Raw genomic sequence first — 19,298 nt, 5'->3', positions numbered from 1 at the left:
ATGTTTTGCTTTCTCTATGCATCTGCATCAGTCTGTTCACAGTTAAACTTAACGTAAAAGAAAATTGTGAATGAAATTTGGTCATATATTTGACAAATATTGTCAAAGACGGCTGTCGCATAATTGTGTGAAAACAAAAACAATTCAATTAGCACGTTACCAAACTAGATGTACTAACCAATCTCCCATTTTGTACCGCGTACGATTTAATGTTAGATTCGAAGTAACTGTACCAAAAGTAGGAAATGTACTCAATTTAAACGTACAGAACATCACATATTGAGTACAGGCCCCGATTACAAAGGGAATTTGTAACCTAAATAATAACAAACAAAATCTGGGCTAAGGTTTTCAACATCTACTAATACCAGCAATAATCAAAAACATTTTCCAGATGAATCTCTCGTTAGTGACTTTTACGTAACTGAGCACATCGGAACTGTTAACGTCACAAAATCAGAGCACAGCGATGCGACGTTTACCTGCACTGTGGATAGCAATCCGCTATCAACCCTCAATATTCGAAAGGAAAGTGAAATTAGGAAATCCGTCGAAAATTCAAAACAGCTGGAATATACCATTGTAAACTTAACGTGCTGGGATGCCGGGCTTTACACATGCGATGGCAGTAATATGTTTAATAATAACACACCTTCGACGAAGGATTTGAGGTTGTTTGTAACATGTAAGTTAAATGCACATTCAAATAATGGCTGGTAACTTGACAGACAATTGATGGAAGTCATTTCTATTGAAACGTATATAATCATCGGACACAATGTTTAAAATTTGACAACGCTTTATAAAAACATAATGTGTATGGAATTTTGAGAAATATAGTGTGTATATATCAAAAGAAACTCACAAACTGGATTAAACCTTCATTTTCAGGTGCACCAAGGCGCCCTCCTGGCGGGAATATCAAAACGAACTTTACAGCCCGACTGCATGACAATGCAACACTGCAATACACAGTCCTTGCATACCCAGTCCCTAGTCCGTCACAGTTTGTGTGGAAGAGATGTTCAAGCAGTACAAAATGTATCAATTTATCGAATACCTCCAGAAAGACTGAAATTACAACAATAGGATTATCGAGTAGTTTGACCATTTTTGATATCAGTATGGATGATTTCGACGTCTACACTATTTCAATTGACAACGGTATTGGCGAGGAGTTAGTCGAAGAGATCTTCCTTCAACCAGTAGGTAAGCTACTGATCTCGTTGCTGCTAATTTATGGTTTGGTCCCTTTTACCGATATTCGCTTCGATATTCTGAATAACATAAATCTCAGTGAATTTGGAAATAAAATGAACAGTTTTCTGATGTACTTTTACCCTTCTTTGTTTTTTCCACTAGCATGTATTTCAATATTCAATCTCCTCTGAGGTTTGTTTGATGACATTTGCGAATAATGACTTTAAAGTCAGTTTCTAAATACTATTACGAGCCAGGCGTAACGAGAAAAACAAAGCCAGCGAAACAACTTACAACAAAATTTATTATGTTAAAGCTAAAATGTTGAAATACAATTTGAATACCTCTTTTACACTTTTAAATAGCTTAAATAATTCCAATCCTGGATTATGTCCTTTTTCCCATTGTAAAGTCAAAAAAGCTGAATGTTTTTGAGCACTTATATTTTAAATAGTCCACACAGTAAACTCATCAAAGCATAATCCAAATGTCAATCTACATTTTAAAACTTATGAATGCCACAAAAGATAACCAAAGATCCCCCTCGATCTCTTCTATACCTTATATATATAGTAAAGATCTTTCTAGAATAATCTTCTTCTAGAATATACTTGATAAGTAACAAACATTCCATAAGTTCCCATACTATTTTATAACTTTCTTAAAATATCAGCAATGTTCCAGAATGTTCCAAATGTATAATTTGTAACAATAAACATCATTCTAAATACAAAGCAAGTGCATAATACATAAATAAGACGCTTACATAACAATACATCAAAGCAAAATGTTTATAAGGTCACGTAAAAGGACAAACTCGTTCACAACAGTCACAATATAGTAGTCACAATATAAAGTACATCAGCAAATGGGCATATATCGAAAGTTGTACAACTTTATGCTCACAGCAATATGTCTAAAGCATGATGTTTGAAACAGCGTCGATATTGTTCGTATTATTTTATATAAAATCAGCATTTTGTTAATTCAATGGCTTTGTACGGACTAGTCAAAGACAAAGCATGCGCGTACCAAAATAGGAGTACATTCTTTATTCGAAAGAAATATTTGATTTATATTTGCATAATTAAGCTCACACTGCCAACCATACACACACACACTCAAACTCGTTCGCGGATGCATACACTCACACGCACATATTCCAAAACCTTCCGAAATTATTTTCTAAGCTTAGTATACTGAACATTAGGTGTGTTTCAAGACTGATCAATACGATGTGCAAGTGTGTCGAATTTACCTCTGGTTTGTATCTACAACTCAAAGTTCCACCACTGATAAGTAGATCCAATAAATTAACAATGCTTGAAATTTTATATTGCCCATGGGCAACGATAAAACAAGAACCCTAAGGAACTTTTTATTGTCATTACACATCCCTTGTTGAACACCGCCGCCTCTAGCATTATGGAAAACTTGTCTTGTGGCATTATTCGGTATTCTTATTATTTATTTCTAGCTTCAAATGGCACCCAAAGAATAATGCTGCACTCCCTCGGATTTTTAAAGAGCGATTTGACTATAAACGTTATCTGAATCACTGCGCGCATATCCATGGCAACCACGAATTATCACATGTCTATACGCACATTATTTTCACTACGAATACAATAGTTCCAGAGAACTTTATTTTGTTTAACTGCGGTAGCGAAAGAAAAAAAAGCATCTACCATAGCCGCTCGCGCAAAGCGTTCAACGCCTCGCTCGGGTTGGGACGAACCTATCTTACACTCTCGACCATGGCTGATACTTATAATCTGAATGTTGCTCTGTTTTGAATTTCAATTGTATGGCTGACAGAGATATTTTATTCGAACTCGAGCGGGAAGGTAGAACATCATAATGTTTGACAATCTAGCTAACTCACAAGCCCTGTGCAGGCTTGCTTAGACACTATCTCTTGTTACAATTTATGCCATACCATTTCGATTAAGTCGAACCGTTTTGTCATCCGTAAACCACGTGTTTGGGATTAAAATAACAGCACTTAGTGCTTAGTACAATTATGTTCCTTCGAATTGTTATACGCAATCAAAATAGTTTACATAAATAAGGCACATTAGTTTAAGCAATAAGACTGTTTTCTCTAAATGGATGCAAGTGTATTCACTGCCAATAAAAATGTAAATAAAATATTCAATTAATATTACTACGAACGTTAATGCAGAACATGTTTGATCAATCACGTTCATATTTGCAAATTTACCTTTGGAATAGCCAAGCCCTTAGATATATTTCTATTTTTTAACCAAAAATATAATTATTTGTGTGCACAGTGAAATGTTCAGCACCCTCAACTTGAGTTATTGAGATTAAATACATCGTTAGTGTATTAACTCAATCATGAGGGCTGAAAGTATTGTTTGTTTTTTACAGAACAACATTCAATAAATAGCCTGCGTTGTTAGTGAAAAGCAATGCAATTCATCCGACCGGTGATTAAAGAACGATCATGTCATTTTTAATAGTTACCGTCTCAATACCAGGTGTGTAAAGTTAGCATATATGAAAGCCGGACAGCGGGAAGACATTTCCTGCCGGAGAAAAAAGTTATTCGATGGGAAAAAGGAAATTTCCGGCTAGGAATTTTTCGGAATACTTAATTAAACTCTTTCCTCCATTACCGAATTCTGACTATGTCTGTTACCCATTAGAGTGAAGTAGGCGGACTAACACCTAGTTAGCTTGTAGGGGACACATACACCTACCACCCATTTATGGTCAATAAGCTTCAAAAACTCGTTAAGTTGTGTAAACCACTTGCAAAAATGGCCGAAATTCCACAAGATAACATTTGGTGTTTCACTATGTGATTTTTGGCTGAGTTTTAATCATATTTGTGAAGCCTATTCTTTTCCCAACATAAATCAGTTTTTTTATGATTTTTTTTTTTTTGACTGAGCTATTAATGTTTCTGTAGAAGAGGAAATGACAAGAAAAAGGTGCATTTCTTTAAATGTTTACTTCTGAATGATCATCATTATATATACAGCAAAAATAAACATTTCTAAATGTTGCTCAGTTATCTCTTAAGGTCACAAAATTTTATTTAAAAAGCATTACAATTGTAACCCTTTGCTTAAAATAAAAATATGGTTTTTAACATTTTGTTCACAACATGTGCTCATGTTAACATACTGCTTAATTATCACTATTTAAAAGGGCAAGGTTAGTTGTCACAAAAACTTCAGACAAAATATTTCTTAAAATAACAACGTAAAACAGTCAGCTTAATTAATCCTCTGAAACGCTTATCTTACTAAGTGACCTACTACTTGATAATAGAAATGGTCACAACAATAATAACTTTGTTCTTAAGTATCTGATATTCACCAATATCAAGGCTTCTAGTATGGACTGAATTTTATTGTCGTCTGTGTCAGAAAGGTCAACAATGTCAACATTTCCAAAATAGAATTGATCACCATTTAAAAGTTCATTAGCAACATCAGGATCAAATGATTCCTATGCGATAGTACTTGCTGGAAATTTATTGGAAATAAAATTTAATTGTGTGTCGTTAATATAAAGGCGATTTTATCGGAAAAAAGTGTTTACCTCATTTGGACCCAAAATATCCTAGTGTGTAACAAATATTGCCAGATTACTTTTTGATATCTTTTTTTTGGAGGGGGGGGGGGTGGACGTCGACTCCTGGGTGGTGGTTTCATCGGGACTTGTCAAATCTTGCCTGCTTGAGTTGACAATATTGTTTTCGTACTTATGATTATCTATTTAAGTTTAATAAATTGCATAAACTTGCGCAAGGTACAAGCTTCAATAAACACCACAGCTTTTGCATAATAATGATATACATATATATATATATATATATATATATATATATATATATATATATATATATATATATATATATATATATATATATATAATTAAACAGAATAATTCATTTGAGCTTTTAAGAGGATTCGTTTAACACCTTTTGATTTTGAAAAATGCCAGAATGTGTGTTTTGTTTACAACAATTATGCGATATATATTTGCCTTAAACTGTTCATTTTATGTAACCATTAAAATAAATTAAAACACTAAATTGATAACAATAAGCACTGTCACAGGAACGTGACAAATGCCCAAGAAATGTCTCATTGGACAGAAATCCATTTTTATTTGGACAAATCTGGACGGCTAGCCTTTAATCTTACCTATTTTCGTGACGAACTTCCATCCTTCCCATGTAGCTTTGAAAAATTGATTGCTAACAAGAGCAAAGTGTTAACAAGAATATAATAAGGTACTGGAAAATAAAGTGGATTTCACTTTGTGCCGGTTGGACCTTTAAATTAGATTGCCGGAATTTCTTGAACATGTTAAAGGTGAACATTTTACATAATGTTAGAGATTATTGCCATGATTCAAGTTTTAAAACACAACACATTAGTTTATTTCAGCTCAAACATTCAACATAATTATATACAATGAAAAAGGTCTAAAGTCATGGCGGTCAGTGGGTCACATCTTGAAATAACAGAAAAGTTAGTATTATAGCACATACTATGGCATATTTTAATTTAAACATCAACTAGATTCTAATGAATGCAAGCTAGATCTTGGCATGTCAATAGTTTTCAGAAGTTTTTTTAGCACACTAAAACGCCATGTTAAGTCATGGTAATGCTACAGAGCAAACTGTTTCGTATCTCGAAAGCTCTAGAATGACTGTAGTTCATTGTCGTTTGTGTCCTTGACTTTTCCTCTAAACAGGATTTAGTTTTGATTTTCGACTTCTAGACTTCCCCCTGTAGTTTTTATTGTATCGGTCAGGTATGCCTATCAAACACCAGTGGAAGGTTACCCCTAGTATGACCATAATTTTGGATTGGGTGTCAGTCTATTAAAGTTTTAGGTCACAGTCTTATAAAACCTTTGACTGCAGTTCAATGTTTAAAATGATTGTCTTTCTTTTCACCAAGAATTCGTGCAAACATTAAAAAGCAATGCATCTTTTTTTAAACACCGTTTTTTTATTATTCAAATGCTTTTCACAAATCTGCACTTGGAGTGCATGCTTTTTGACATATCTTTTACAGGCTTCAGAGGTTAAGTCAGTTATTGGATCAATCCATTAGAATATCCTATTTTTACCGCATTTCAAAATAAGGGTTAGTAAATTTGTACATTTCCTTAAAATCGTTGATGTTTAATGATATTTCTTTTGTCCAATAATTAATAAAATGAATCTGAATACAACACTTTGAAATATTTAAACGTAAAAACCAATAAATGGAATGATACAGCTTGGCCATGCCGCTTATCTACCCTAACAACAACATTCAATACAAATGTTTACATTATCAAAGGTATAAATATAACCAGTTGAATGTTGACAACCACCGATTGTAAAAGCATTGTAATGCTATTATGTTAAGTACCCATATTGCATTAGAAAAACATCTTAACACAAAGTGACAGAAACAAACAATATATAAAAAGGTTGTCGTCTTCTTCGTTGTAAAGTATGTTTGTATTAAAAAAGAAATGAATAATACAACGGCAACACATTAAAGCTCATTTCACCCGTGACTTAAGTAAATTATTATAACTTAATTTGAACGTGCACAATGCTATTCAACTGTTGTCCGAAAATTACACATGGGACACAACAAGCCCTAGGAGCAGAGTAAAGCTTTCAATATATGAATCATCCCCACAACTTTCAACCAATCGCAGTCAATAAGCACCACCATATCTGATATTCCAGTTCTACATGATGAGCAACGATGACAGTACCGAACGAAGATTGAAAAGAGGATAATTTATATAAAGTTCCATTCTAATTTGATTAATAGTGGGACATTTGTTACTTAATAATACCATTGACGTTGTAGCCATACACTCTGATGAGTGTAATGAACTCGATTGGGGCTCTTTTATTTGGAACCCATATTTTACATTTGTTAATTAGCGATGTTCCTAATTGTACATTTGCAACCTAACATATATATATATATATATATATATATATATAAACAACTCCCTTATGATCCAATATGCGGACCCAGTTGAAGATCATCTATATTGTTTAACTTTTGAATGCTAAAACATTCAGAATACACGAAATAATGTTTACTTTTTATAAGGTCATTTTTCGCATTGTTTCTAAATATTATATGTCATGACACTTAATTTATTTGTTTAAGGTCCACCTGACTCGCCAAGAGGGTTCAAGGTTATTCCAAATACAATCACGAGCTCCAGTGTTGTACTTACATGGATTCCAGGGTTTAATAATGGTCATCTGCAAACCTTTCACATATCATATCGGCCTTCAAAACCCTTTGCAGACTGGCTTGAGATGAATGTCACATATACAGGAGAGACTGAGATGAACGTTACACTTGACAATTTAGAACCAGGAGAGTCGTACATTGTAGAATTGTATGCATTAAATTTAGAAGGGGCGTCAGTGAAAAGGAACATAACGTTCAGCACCTTGACGCATACACCATCAGGTAATTTGAATGGCGTTGTCATATGTGCAACAACAAGTTTAAGGCATTTCATTAGCGTAGCCATTAAACTGTGGTGAAGTGTTCAATTCAAACGCGCAAGATATCTTTAAGTGAATGATAAGATTTTATAAGGACGGGCTCGAAAACGATTCATGACACACGTATGTTTGTGTAAAATCATACTACACTTTTTGACCAATTAGTATGTAACTGCATTTTATTTATTTTGCACCAATCGACCGCGAAGTTAAGATTTTGTCTGCATATGCTCATGAGTATTGGTTGTTTTTCAGATTGGTAGAGACATGTATGTAAGTCCTATATGATAAAATTGACAATTCTTTCATTTCTTGTCTCTGCACCAAATCAATTGTAGATCGATGATGCAATTTGTTTCAGACGTAAACAGATTACAGGCGACATGCACATGTGTAGGAATCCTCATTATGTATGATTTTGTTCTGGGATTGCGTCCTTTGATCGTTTTCAAAAACTGTTATGTTCACAATACCCCACAAATATTACTACTTCGTTCAGTTTATTGACATGAAATATAATAAATATATTATCAGTGCCAATACCTGCATGTATACAAGGCTCATAACCTAATTAATGAGTAAGGGTTCTGACCAGTATGAATTACTTTTTAATTCATATGTTTTGCTATATCTTACAGAAATCAGCCATTTAAAAACACAGACCTCTACAATTGCTGGTGGTGTTACAGCTGGGATTGTATTGATACTGGGTATTTCGGTAGTCATCTTTGTTTTTCGAAGAAAATATTCTGTATCGTGTGCCTTCAAGCTCAACCCCAAAGAAGGTATTAACACACTTACAAATTTAATATCATGATATTTAGACATTGATGGACTTATGTTTGACATACGCCGTATTTTTTACCTACACTAAAGATGTTAAGGATTTTCACTTCCCACGGACTGTATAATTAGGTGACTTGCACATGTTTGCTCTTTAAAATATCTGAACCCAAGTGTTAAATACTGTGACTTTTGAAAGATTGTATTTGGTATGGTTTAATTGAATTACTCTCGGTGAGCTATTCAGGTCGGACTATTGAACATCTTCCGTTTTGCGTCTGCATCGTTTGCATATGCGAACATACACGCGGAAGTACACACTTCTAAATAAATGTTGATAAAAAACATGTTATGAAAATTCGAAACACTGAGTCTTTGCCTAAAACTTAATCAGTTAAAAAAGCCTTCTTTACGCAAAATATTTATCATATGATCACCAGGCCCAAACATCACACAAATACTCAAGTCAAATCTCAGTTTCAATTATAACTCAATTTACCAAATACAAGCTAATTATTATTCAAAACCTTACATGTTTTTATACCTATTTTAAAACGTATTTTCGCAAAGACTGTGTTAATAAGAAAAAAATATTCTAGAGCAAGCAAATATACTTGAGTATAAATTGTACTTAAATACATTTTCGGCTGTAAAAAAATCTCTGAGAAGCTTGACCAAAGGCCTTTATGAACATAATCTTTCATGGAATGCGCACTAAATGGGTAAAAACGTATACGGTTTTTAATTACCTTTGATGCGCTGTGGTAAATACGTTGAGACAAAATCAGGATTTCACTTAATTATTTTTTGTTATATTGGGCCCAGGAATAGTTGTTAAAATGATTGTGCTAATAGTTTTTGGTAATATCAAATACGGCTCATCTTGAATCAAGTTAGAAAGTTAGATAAATAACATGCATCCAATAGAATCTGTATTTCCCTTGGGCCTAGCGAAAATTGGTCAGAGTGACTGTACTACAACAATCATTCTGGAATTAAAATATCGGATATCTAGGAATAAAACTAGTTCATAAAATGTATAAACAGCAGATATTGGTTTATTCATCCGATCTTTGCGAAATTATGAAGCTAATGTGTTGTTAAGTTTACAAACGTTGAATGGGTCAACACTTCGGACAAACTTTTAACGCGATAAAGACTCACTTTTTCATCTTATGACTGCGAATTATGGCCGAAAAAAATATACCGATGATTGTTATTTGTATATTTACTTATTTGGATTGTTTAGGATCAGTTTGAAGGTATGTATATCCCATTGGTTTGTTATTTACAGATAAGAGATCAAACTTTTATCCGAAACTTGACCACAATAATTGTTTGGGGAAATCTAAGACAGTCTCCAAAATAGATCATGTTTTGTAAAAATGAAAATAGTTTTTACAAACAAAACGTTTATGGCCTGTTTAATGCAGTATTGATGTATTCAATGTTAAGTATTTCTGAACATTTGGATAAATGTTTGTGTAATGTTGATGTATATGTAAATCAGTACAACTAGTGTTCTTATAAATACATTGTTAAATTATGTCTAATATTAAATTTACAGATTCACCTTCAAATCAAACTGGGTAAGTTTTAAGGAATAAAATATTATTACAATCAATATGTACGATTATGGCATTATTCTTGTCAATATAGGTCTTTAAATCATATTGTTGAATATTACAAATAAATATCATATTTCTCATATAAGTTATTCACCACTTGTTCGCTTTTGATGTGTTAAGAGACATTACTAATTCCACAATGTATGAGCATAAGCCTTACTTATGAACAGTCTCATATCAAAGTCAAGACTCAGACGGAAAAAAAGCATTTTGATAAAATGACATATTATTTCATTCATGTTACAAAAAAAGTAAATTAAAATTTCTTAATACATTAAAATTCCGCAAATTTTGTCATTAAAACTCAACTAGAAAATTAATTTCAATGGGTTGCAAATTTCCAGACATGGCACTGGAAACCCCGGATATAACGTTGCGGTTACTTACGAAGAAGTGTCAATGACAAATAACAAGACTGTTTATGACGCTCTAGGTAAGGTTAAAATAAGAATAGTTATTATGGTAGGCACATTTGCTTTTCAAACTTTTAAGGCAAGGCAATATGTTTTCATTATTCCATCATTTCCTTTATCTCTTATGTACTATTTATGTTTACGTAATCAATACAGTCTACTCTATAGAAAACTTAAACTGTTGTTATTAAAAGGCAATATTACTTTAATATTACCTGACACCGGTTTTGTTATCAGTTCTTGTAATAAAATACGGTTACACACATCTTTTAAATTTAACAATGTTGAGTATTGATAAGAATAAACTACTTGGTAATATTAACAAACTGACGAACATAACTTGAATGACGCGGTAACTGCGAAACTAAGAATTCTTTTTCGCAACAGCTAAATTGTGCGTGTTCTATTTGATATTTTAAGCAATTTGAAACATTGTTGTAACATTTCAACAGTTTTTATGAGATTCCAAATTGTTGAGTGCAGACTTCTGCAAAATTAATGTGTTCCAACCGAAGGTCAGTTCAACAAACCTTAATCACTCAAGATGAAAGTTATATATATGAAATAAAACATTGTTCAGTTTCTGAGATAATATTAGATTAGTCTTACTTTTTGTAGTTTTGTTCTGTTTCAGATATTGGAAACGACAGGTAAGCGTTTAACGTTTACTATTTGTAAATTTAAGTTGTTGCCATAAAGCATATGGTTTGCTTTTCCAATAGCTCCATGTCATTTCGTTAAAAAGATATCTTTCTGTTTACAGCTTTTAAATGCTTTCAAAACTTATATTACTTTGAAGAATTTTATTGTTTAGAATTTCTAAACTGACTAACCTGTTCAGGGTATGAACGCGTATGAATCTGGTAATTTTATGAAACTCATTCATTAAGATTCAAACAGCTTTTACAAGAACAAAGAAAATATTAGAAAGTGTGACTTATTTTGTACAAGATGTATAATCTACATGTTATGGTTTGAAACGGTAAATATGTCGTTTTTGTTGAAAGCGTCCATTGGCAATCATGAGGCATGCACATGACATGACATCGTCAGCCATAAAATAAATCGATTTTGATCTGAATATAGCAATAAGAAAATCCCAGAAGATATGTCAGATAGTATTCTAATCATTTCGGCTCCGTATATGTTCATAAATACATATCGATTGTGCCGTCTTTTATTTGTATTGAAACGAGTTTTGCTGCCACTATTTTACATATCAAAAGTCAATTATTTATTTACAATAGGATAGATATGACATATTTATTATATGCCAATCAATTTTCTTTTCCATATCAAACAGTGAAAATACAGCACGCCGTATTGATAAATCCGTATCACCAAACTGTCGTTTTCTGATTCCGTATCATGCGAGTACCGTGTGTAGTGTCGGAACAACTTTCGCGTTGGTAAAAATAGCGTGGCAAAAAATCTGAAAAAGTCTGTCCACTTTTATAAAATATACATAATACATAAATTGATTTTACTTTACTCACGCTCCAGAAGCATGTTAATATTCAGGAATGTGGTTCTTTAAAGAAACATGAGAATAAGCACGGAGGTCGAAGCAGAGAACACTTCGAATCTATCAATATCTAGACAACTAAATGTTTGTTATTTCGAAGTTCATATATCGTAGCATTATCATAAACTTGAGTAGCTTGCCAATACAAAGAAGAACGCAAATTCGCGTCATCGATAGAAAAACGATTGACTCACGGAATCTCCTCAATTCTGCATATAATGATCGTCAAAAAATCCCACGAATGTTTACTTTGTTAAAAAGTTGCCGCGTTTACGTCTACAGAAAATGGCGGTTAGTGAATACTCGTAAAATAAGTTCCGTATTTTTGTTGTTGTTTTTTGCGCTGTGACATTTAATAATTGTTTTCGTAACAGCAGTTTGTTAATATTACTAAGCTACAAAGCATTTTCTTCTTATTTTGCGCAATGTAGTAATTCTGTAACTTCTGACTTCGTTTCGCTGCAGTAGCCTCCTTTGACTTCAATACACAAAAGAACTAACACATTCATTCGCGCAAGCCATTTATTTGACAGATGGCGGTAAATTTGGATCAAATTGAACCCGAAAAATAAAAAGGAATAATTAAAAAGGCATGTATATAATAAATGGAATATTACGATAAAACGCTGTTCTGGTGACTGCATCACGACTTGTTCGTAGAGTAAACATATATCCGTGTTTACACACCGAATTCGACGTGATACAGGTCACCAGAAGAGCTATCTATCATAATATCCCCTATTTGTATTATGCGTTATGCGACAAACCGTTCCTAACACTAAGTATATCGGTGAACTGAGAGAAAAAGTGTATGAACTTGTTTTGCAGCATATTGCATATTTTGTATTACCAAACCTACATAATTATTTAATTTATTTATCAGTATTAATGCAATAACTGCTATTGACCAGTCAAAAATCAATTGTACAAACTAGCTTACTGTTGACAAAGTATCAATTTCTTTTCCTGACTTCCGAATGACAATGATATAGTTGCTTGTTTAAACATTTATATCAAACTTTTAACGTTACAACACACTTTAATAGGTAATATGTATTATTTACATATTTATTGCTTTATTCATTTATCTAACCGTCATTTAAATATATTTAGTCGTAATTGAATAACATTTATAATAGGAAGATGTTACCAAATTACATACATAATTTATAGATGAGGTCGAAAATAATCCATGATTTATGTAGATGTAATTAACTAACATCCATAATTTATGTAGACGTTTGCCTTTTTAGATCCAAAGCATCACACGTGTATACGAGTTTGGATGATTCAAAGTCTAATGTAAACTACGAGAATGTCAAACCAGGTACCACTTTGTATTATTTACTTTAATATTTTCTTGAAATATTTAAGACACCCTTGAACTATAAATGCAGTTCTGCGTTTTAGCTGTATCGGAATAGATAACGTACTTACTGAAAAACGTGTAATTATATTCGATGAAATATACTGTAGGAAAATGGCAGTGTTTAGTTTCAAGTTTATTTATACAATACAATGCAATTGCTTTTATACTTGAAATCCGAAATGAGAAAATGTCCGAATGTTAAATTTTATTCCATATGGGCTTATAAACGTACCGTTTAGAAATGTTGATCTCATTTGTTTGCAGATGATCCCGTTTACAACAACACGTCACTGACAAATCCGGCGCAGACAGTGCTCTAATGGTCATATAACTGTAGCTCAATGCCTAAATAGTGTATACTATTATATATTTTTAGTGATTAATTCTCGTATTTTGTAAGACCGTGTAAGACCAAAATCGATAACCGACTTGTAAAATGCGGTAAACCGATATGACATAATATATTTATTTTTATGTTCATGGACGTAGAACAAAACAAAGGAAAACATTTTTTTGGATATTTTTGTCGGTAATCTCCATTATAGTATCATCTCCAGAATATCTTAAACTTATCAAACTCATCTTATAATTGTTAAAAGTCACACACATAAATAAAAACAGAGCGGCACATTTGGAATTCGATTTATATTTATTATAGGGATACTTTTTCAAAACATTTATATTACGCAGTACATTGCTTGTGTTTTTGTAAATAGAGCATATATACACTTAATGCTATGTTTTCTAATGTACACAGCCTTGTAATAATCTGAAGGTATTAACGGTAAAATCCGAACAATTGAATAGCAAAGTGATCTTCAAATGGAATGTAGAGCATAAAGAACAGTTTTTAGAAGATATAAGTCGAGATATTGATATTTTATGTGGACAGTTATTAACAATGAAAAGCAATGATTGTTATACGGATGATATGGTACAAACATTTACGGTATTTTTAAGCTCTAAAGGAAATAAGTACTTTGAAAAGCGCACTAAGGTAGCAAAAAATACATATTTTACGCAAAGCGACAAAACTATGAAAAAATGGTTTAATGAAGAATGTCGTGTCAAGAAAAATATTTATACCGTCAATTTAAATACTTATAATTTGAATAAAACTAATGAAAGTAGAACTGAATTACTACAGGCAAAAACGATTATAAATATCAATGCAGATTAAGTAAACGCAAGTATAATCAGGCACAGGCAAAAACAATGAATGATATGCGTAATAAAAAATCAAAAGAATTTTGGAAAATGTTTCGACGGGCGCCAGTAAACGATAACAGTGAAAATGTCAATATCAGTTCCTTTTTTGAACACTTTAAAAAATTATCAAGTGAAACGGTAATTGAAGAAGACGTAGACATCCAGAATTTTGTTGAATTTTTTTTTTACTGAGAATTTAACAACATTCGAAGAACTCGACTCATCATTTACAAAGGATGAAATTAGAAAAGTGGTGAAATTACTAGGAACAAATAAAGCATGCTCTTTTGATAACATTATATATGAATATTTTAAAGAGGGGATTAACATATTGGAAACTCCTTTGGAGATTATATTTAATTACATTTTAGAAAAGCAATGCTTTCCGAGTTCGTGGTCAAAAGGCGTAGTTTTACCCATATTTAAAAAAGGTGATCATTCACATCCTAATGATTATCGAGGCATTACATTGATTAGTTGTTTCGCTGTTTTTACTGTGTTGATAAATGAAAGGCTGAAACGATGGGTTAAGGAAACAGACTTACTCACCGATGCTCAATTCGGTTTTAAAAGCAATTATAGTACAATAGATGCAATTTTCTTGTTGATGTCGTTCATTGACAAACAACTGCAAAAGAAAAAGAAGCTATATTGTTATTACATTGACCTACTTAAGTATTTTGATTCTATTTATAGAAATGGTTTGTGGTTTAAGCTATTGAAGTCTGGATTAGATGGTCGACTATTTAACGTTATTAAATCAATTTATTGTCAAGTAAGATTATGTGTAAAACATATGGGCTCGCTATCTGATTTTTATGATTGTGATATTGGCCTTTTACAGGGAGAAATATTGTCACCGATTTTATTTTCAATGTTCGTTAATGATATAGAACTATATTTAAATGAAAATAACGATGCAGGTTTAACATTAGACCAACTTTCAATTTATTTGTTATTGTTTGCAGATGATGCTGTAATATTTTCTGATACTGTTGAAGGTCTTCAAAGATCTTTAAATAATTTGCATGCATATTGTGAAAAGTGGAAACTTAAGGTTAATGTTAATAAAAAAAAATAGTTGTTTATAAAAAAGGGAGGTAATAACAATGAAAATGTAAATATTTATTACAATGATGAATGGATAGAAAAAGTTTGGGGGATCATTTATGAATGCTACACAGACATTAGCAGATAAAGGACTTAAGGCTATGGGAAATTTGTTTGGGATAACTAGGGGGAAAAAAATTCCTGTTAAAATTATGTTGAGTTTATTCGACTCATTTGTGTCATCAATTTTGTGCTATTCTTGTGAAGTATGGGGCTTTTGTAGAGCTGAAAATATAGAAAGGGTTCATAGAAAATTTCTGAAAAGACTTCTTGGTGTAAAAATAAGCACTAGTAACTCTGCAATATATGGTGAACTAGGACGGTACCCTCTGTATGTTACTAGACATGTACGAATTGTTAAATATTTTCTTAAACTGTATCAATTTAAAAGAGACAATTGCATTTTATACAATACATTGCAAAGCCTTCGATATGATGCGGAAAATAACGCAAATTCAAACAATTGGTGTTCTAATGTACGCACTTTATTACAAAATGCAAGATTCAATGAAGTATGGTTATATTCGGAGTCGATTAATATTGATTATTTTATTCCTAATTTTAGAAGAAGGTTAATCGACTCGTTTATTGGACATTGGAAAAATGATATAAACTCTTTAAGTTCACTAGTGTTATACAGAGAACTAAAATGCACTATACATATGTCATCGTATATAGATAAATTGTATAGCTATAGACTTAGGAATATTATTGCTAGATTAAGGTTGTCCTTTCATATGTTAAATGTTGAAAGAGGAAGATATGTTAATATTGAAAGAAATCAACGTAAATGTGTTTTATGTGTTAATAATGATATCGAAGATGAATATCACTTTGTTTTGATTTGTCCGAAATATAATGACATTAGGAAAAAATACATAACTAAATTGTACTATGCAAGACCAAGCATGTTTAAATTCATTCAATTATTAAACTCGGAAAATGCTGCATGTCTACGAAAACTAGCTTTGTATTGCAAACATGCTTTTAAGCTACGATATACTGCTTTGAATAATAATGCTTAACTTTTAACATGTTGAAATCATTGTTAGTTCATATATGTATATATGTATAAGGCACTCTCGCATTTATCAACTATTGCCATGCCATGTGTTATGTTATTATAACAACGATGAACTGTGTATGTTCAAGTTAACAATAAATTTTCTGTTTCTGTTCTGTTCTGTTCTGTAATAAATTTAAAAAAAATCATATCAAGTTTTTAAACAAAAACAATAACAATGAACGTAAATTCTCTATGAATAACAGCACCATAACAGTGACGATATCGTGCAGAATGAATTCACAAAGTTAGAAAAAGTACATGATTCCACTTATGATTTATCGTGATTGCTTTATTGAGAAATGGTGGTACAATATAGACAATGAAACAAATTTTGATCAAATGAAAATATGAATATGGATATGTTTCGTCATCCGTGTCAATCAGAGAAGTCAGGGAAGATTACCCCAAGTTGTACTCGTACAAACAACCTCTTTGGATAGACAAACACTGAAACCTTTTCATTACCCTTTGTTAAGAGCCATGGTTAATATGTGTTAAGTCAATGGCCAAAGTATCATTCTTCTTAAAAGAGAACACAACATCATCGGAAATATATAACACAATTATAGAACAATAAGTTTTAAAAGATACTCTAAAAGTATTATTTAAAGTACAAACCGACTTTTCAAAGCGCTCGTTTTATAGCTGAATCATAATTGGTAATTAGTGAACTAAGTAGATAACTGTTAGATACAATGCTCTAAGAAACCTCGTCCAAAAACTATATGTAAAATATATAAAAAGTGAACGGAATACAGTCCGGTAGTTGAAGATGAAAGAAGGTATTGATGATAGCGATGCAGATGTAAGAGGAGTTAAAGATGATCAACATGCTTACGAAGAAGGTATAGAACCTCCGGTATGATGATGCTGTAAATATCGATCTTGGAGAAGACATATCAAAAGTGAACAGTAGTGTAAGTCAAGAAGACAATGCAGTCAAAGGAAATGTAACGAATGCAGAAAACCCGCCGATTGAAGAAGAAAACGTAACAGTCTCATGTATTGCAAACATAACTTGTGAGTGATCAACCTTTACATACTTACTAAATAATGCGTTTATGGAAAATATTAATAACTGAAAACAAGATTATATCTGCTGAAAACGCAAAAAAAATAAATGATTAGTGAATGCAAAACGATTTACTGTAGTCTACTATCTTCACAAAAGTTAGAAAAATTGTGTTATCTGCACCTTGGTATCCTTCATTAAAAAGCATTGTTTTCGACATTTTTTCATCTTTTTTAGTATATTAAAGCAATTGCTTTAATTGTGGTTAATCTTATTTGGGAACAAGTGTGCATCTTTAAATGAGGAAACACATACGGTTGAATATACCATGGATGTACAGGTGTGGAACGACTATTCAGAATCATTCGGATATAGATGAACAACCAGCTATAGTATGGTGGACATAAGAGGTCAATCTATTCCAAAGCCAATGCTTTGGGTCCGACCCAGAAAGGTCGTGATGCCAACAAGATGAACCAAATTGAATTAACAACAATGACAGAAAGCTGCAGGCATTGGGTGCATGGTTGAGAGCATATGTGTTGAATTAGATGGATAACGAGGTTGTACATTCTGAATGCATTCATGATTAAGTGAGCTTGTATATATTCTAGATATATAGTTGATATTGTATTGCTAAAATTGTTTTAGTTTAAGCCATATGAGCATGTGCTTGATTGAACAACTGATGTTTGTTACTATATGACTAGCCTGATAATTAATGATTTTTAGAGAATTTACTTAAATGGCAAAGTTGAGTTTGTGGGAAGTTTCTGTTCAATGTGATTGACTACATGCTAAGGGGTTTATATATAAATAAAAGCATGAACTCATTTGATTTGTTTTCATTGGACCTATTTGCTATCTGAATAAAGCTTTTGCAACCCGCCAATATTCATAAAAAGACAGGTTCAAGCAGTTATTAAACCGGATCGAAATAACCAGAAGTACATTATAATTCAGCAATTAATACAAGCTTAATGATGGTATTAATATGCAAATGTTTAAGACGCATCGGTACCTCACATAGTAATTCTCGTTCCCTGGCAGATATGATCCAATTAAAATCCAAATTCTACACTTATGCCTGGTGTGTTCAGCTTACTTTCCGGGTACCAGCTTCTGATCTGAATTTCCAAATTTATGTTATTAAAAAACAAAACATCATTATCTCTGGCTGAAATTATATCATTAAAAAAACGAAATTATAACATAAAGTCATCACGCGATGAACTTTCATAAGATTATTTAACAGTATAAACATGTTTTTATAATCTTGACTTATTCTTAGATAATGGAGCACAAATATAATTTATAATATCACATAGCTAAGAAAGATAATTGCATAACCCATTGTATATTTGCTGTATTTGTATTATCAGAAGCATTTAAAATTCGACAATAATGTGTAAATATTAAAATATAAGAATAAAATGTTATGTTTCTAAATAAAT

At 32.0% G+C, this 19,298-nt stretch overlaps 1 protein-coding gene across 1 annotated transcript in view; it reads left to right on the top strand.

Moving 5' to 3' along the window:
• LOC128235821 (hemicentin-1-like) overlaps positions 1 to 16,935 on the top strand; it is a 51,497-nt gene extending 34,562 nt beyond the window's left edge. The window contains exons 9-16 of the mRNA XM_052950614.1: positions 395 to 685; positions 892 to 1,209; positions 7,380 to 7,691; positions 8,368 to 10,101; positions 10,485 to 10,573; positions 11,188 to 11,203; positions 13,332 to 13,405; positions 13,712 to 16,935. Coding sequence (XP_052806574.1) covers positions 395 to 685; positions 892 to 1,209; positions 7,380 to 7,691; positions 8,368 to 8,546 — 1,100 coding nt within the window. The 3' untranslated portion in view covers positions 8,547 to 10,101; positions 10,485 to 10,573; positions 11,188 to 11,203; positions 13,332 to 13,405; positions 13,712 to 16,935. The remainder of the gene's footprint in view (positions 1 to 394; positions 686 to 891; positions 1,210 to 7,379; positions 7,692 to 8,367; positions 10,102 to 10,484; positions 10,574 to 11,187; positions 11,204 to 13,331; positions 13,406 to 13,711) is intronic.
• The last annotated feature ends 2,363 nt before the right edge of the window (positions 16,936 to 19,298 follow it).

The sequence above is a fragment of the Mya arenaria genome, chromosome 5 (genome assembly GCF_026914265.1).
Source record: "Mya arenaria isolate MELC-2E11 chromosome 5, ASM2691426v1".
In the NCBI taxonomy this organism is placed as follows: domain Eukaryota; kingdom Metazoa; phylum Mollusca; class Bivalvia; order Myida; family Myidae; genus Mya; species Mya arenaria.
Note: the sequence above shows the minus strand (reverse complement) of the source record. Positions and strands in the feature narration are given on the sequence as shown.